The sequence below is a fragment of the Dinoponera quadriceps genome, unplaced genomic scaffold (assembly GCF_001313825.1).
Source record: "Dinoponera quadriceps isolate SergipeBrazil2010 unplaced genomic scaffold, ASM131382v1 scaffold1651, whole genome shotgun sequence".
In the NCBI taxonomy this organism is placed as follows: Eukaryota; Metazoa; Arthropoda; class Insecta; order Hymenoptera; family Formicidae; genus Dinoponera; species Dinoponera quadriceps.
This window is the reverse complement of record NW_014555795.1, coordinates 13,078-16,280: the sequence shown is the minus strand read 5'-3', so window position 1 is coordinate 16,280 and position 3,203 is coordinate 13,078. Positions and strand designations below refer to the sequence as shown.

General features: G+C 28.4%; 1 protein-coding gene across 1 annotated transcript; it reads right to left on the bottom strand.

The window, feature by feature from the left end:
• Positions 1 to 314: 314 nt before the first annotated feature.
• LOC106745405 (trypsin-like) lies at positions 315 to 2,943 on the bottom strand. Its single transcript, XM_014620986.1, has 4 exons — positions 2,865 to 2,943; positions 1,880 to 2,187; positions 1,057 to 1,308; positions 315 to 461 (listed from the first exon to the last, which is right to left on the bottom strand). The coding sequence occupies exons 1-4, from the start codon at positions 2,914 to 2,916 to the stop codon at positions 315 to 317; spliced, it is 759 nt and encodes a 252-aa protein (XP_014476472.1). The 5' UTR covers positions 2,917 to 2,943.
• Positions 2,944 to 3,203: the final 260 nt, after the last annotated feature.

Genomic DNA, 3,203 nt, shown 5'->3' with positions numbered 1-3,203 from the left:
GTTAATATATGATACAAGGATTTAATGAATTTTTATACTGCTAAGACCTTGTTAATATATTCATGCATTTCACTTATACTAGTGTGGACATCCGGTATCTGGGGATTTGCGCACGAATGATCTATGAATTGTTATTGCACGATATATAAATATAATTCACGTATTTATGCTTTAGCTATATTATAACACAATTTATCATTTTTTTTACTTTATGAACAGTCATCTTTAAGATCCATATTAAAAATAAATAAGAGGTAATTAAGAAAATTATATATGATACAAGTTAATATATGATACAAGGATTTAATGAATTTTTATACTGCTAAGACCTTGTTAATATATTCATGCATTTCACTTATACTAGTGTGGACATCCGGTATCTGGGGATTTGCGCACGAAATTCCGAAAGTAGTCAAACCAACAAGTTTGCCTTCATAAATCACAGCGTTGCCACTATCACCCTAAATAATAATCATAATTGTTAATATCAGTATCTATTTACTTTCAACATTGTCATTTTCTTAAAATATACATTTATACATTGTGTGTGATTTTATTTTTATAAACGCACGTGGTAGTCACTATATAGTCTATAATAATTAACTGCACTGTATTCCTGTTTTATGTCATGAATTAATTGTTATTGATTTGATATGATATAATATGATATAATATGATGAATGTAATTAAAACTAAAAGGAGAAAATAGAGTATCGCAATTTATTATCTTTTATCCAAAATTCATTTTGAAATAGTTACAAAATTGTGTGAAAGTTAAATTTTGCATAAAACCTAAACAATTATTGGTTCAGATTATATACAATATAATATATATACAGGGTCTGCCAAAAGTTTAGAAACGGTTCAGGTTATTTTAAAGTCGAACAATTATCAATGTCTGATAGTTTTTTTTAAACCTTACAACTTTTGTGCCAAACATTTTTTTTAAATCATTATTTTTCGAAATAATTAACACTTTACGGTCCGTATTGTCGTTTTTACTATGTTCATATATGTTGCACAATTATGCATCGTAAAATAGTTATTATGGCTTACCTTGCAATTGTCACCTGTGGATGATTCTGGCACAGTGCAAAACTCATTATCAGTAAGATTCTTCTCATGTAATGGCTGGCATTCCTGATGATTTATCGTTTTTAATGTTACTGCTTTAAGATCTGTCGCCTCCTTCCCTTCGTTATCTTGAACCTTCCATCCAACCATTTGCAGTTTTGCACCAGGTGGTACTTTAGTCGAAGACAATTCAATCGGTTGTATTGTATCTCCAAACGGAATTGGCATTGCAACCTAGAATACGAAATAAATAATTGAGTAGCTCTTATTTAAAAAAAATCAAATTGTCATTGTATCAAGCCATTATGCAAGAGCCAAACAGAGCAGTTTGATATTAGTGCCATAGAAAATGAAAGGAAATAAATACCAACTATATTGATAAAATTCGAACATAATTTTTCTGGCATATTATCAATATTCAAAATTAACGTCCAAACGTTGGACGTTAATTGTAAAGAGAATACATTTAATATGGTCTGTGTTTGCTTAATATAATATGGTCTGTGTTTACTTAATATCTCGAAAAGTATTTTGTTCTTTTCCCGATATAGTTTCTGAATATCTGGAGGTTAAAAAAATATTTTAAAAATTCGAATATTTCCCCATAATTAAAGTGTGCCAGAGTGTAGATGTGTAGAAAACCCAACATATTCCTTGTAATATTATATTCTTATAATATTTTATTAAAACGAAGATTCTCTTCAAATATTGCAGTTTAATTTTTTATGGTGTATAATAATTATTCATATAGTAAAATAAATGTATGTATATTGATAATAATTAATACAATATACGCATATCCTACCTTCAGAATACCAAGACCGGTCGTGGTGGGATTCTTAGTTGGGTTGATATAATGATTTTGAGAGAATGTCTCTCTGACAAAAATATGAAAACCGTCAACTTTAAGGGAGTTTCTTCCCACAACTGCGCCAATATTATTCATAATATTCCAGGTATGTTTCATAGATGGAACACATCGATCCGACGTGATGATATGATACTCATCAATTATAACTCCACTGCAAACGTGTTTACCGTGCGTTGTAATGGATGCCATCCATGGATAATTATTGACATTTTCATCATTTTGTGGTACTTCACTGTTGATACCTATATGGAGATATGGATCATTATATATGCTTCTTATTATTTTTAGTAAAAAGTTTTATTAACTATATTTTTTTTTATTTTGCTAACATAACATTTGAAGAAGCTTCAAAAAAACGTATATCACAATATAAATATCTAACATTTATAAAAAACAAGGAATATATAATAACATATCGACATACATTCTATCATTTAAAATTAAATTGCTTATTGTATTTTAACAACTCAAAATGATAAAAAAAACGTATAATCCAAATATTTCAAATTGTAGAAGTAGTAAAATTATTCATGAACAACTGTTAACAACATCTCTATTAACGATGAAAATACTGAGCACTATTTCTACGTGAAGAACCTCGGTTAACCGTGATTATTTTATATATTATTGTAATTAATTAATTATAATTTTTCTTATGACAAAAGAAATATAAATTATTAGATTTTAATAGCAAAGATAACAGAAATAATGTTTATTTTTTTCTGTATACATCATACACGACTCAAATATAATTCTTAATTCTTAATGCAAACGTATATTTTTTCATCTAACTTTCTGCGAATTATTGATGCAAAAACGAAGAGCTTTTGTTTTCAAAATCGAATGTAATGTGTGATCAGTATAACTATAGTTATTGATATTTAACAGAATCTCGATGAAAATATTTTATACTTCTTACCACTAATGGCGAGAAAAACCAGAACCCCCACGAGTTGCAACATTACGATCATACGATCAAACGGCAATGTCGTTGCGCAAAAAAGACCTTCGACTTTCGACGTTCAGCGCATCGCCTTCGCAATGGTGCTTATATATGTACGATCGTGTTTATTCAGTTGTACCGAATAATGATTAATTACTTATGTAATATGACTTGAAAAATGAAGATGCGTCATTAAAAATGGCAATGTGAGAATTCTTTTAAATTCATTCTATGTGAGAAATATTTCTTTGCGATAAAAGTAGTAATATAAAACGTGCGTAATGAAGTTATAAATTAAGTGATATATTTTTATAA

Excerpts from the sequence above, each read along its gene's own strand:
- LOC106745405 (XM_014620986.1), bottom strand. The coding sequence starts at position 2,916 with ATGATCGTAATGTTGCAACTCGTGGGGGTTCTGGTTTTTCTCGCCATT. Across the intron at positions 1,309-1,879 it reads CCGGTCTTGGTATTCTGAAG|GTTGCAATGCCAATTCCGTT; the intron begins GTAGGATATGCG and ends TTCGTATTCTAG. Across the intron at positions 462-1,056 it reads CCACAGGTGACAATTGCAAG|GGTGATAGTGGCAACGCTGT; the intron begins GTAAGCCATAAT and ends ATTATTATTTAG.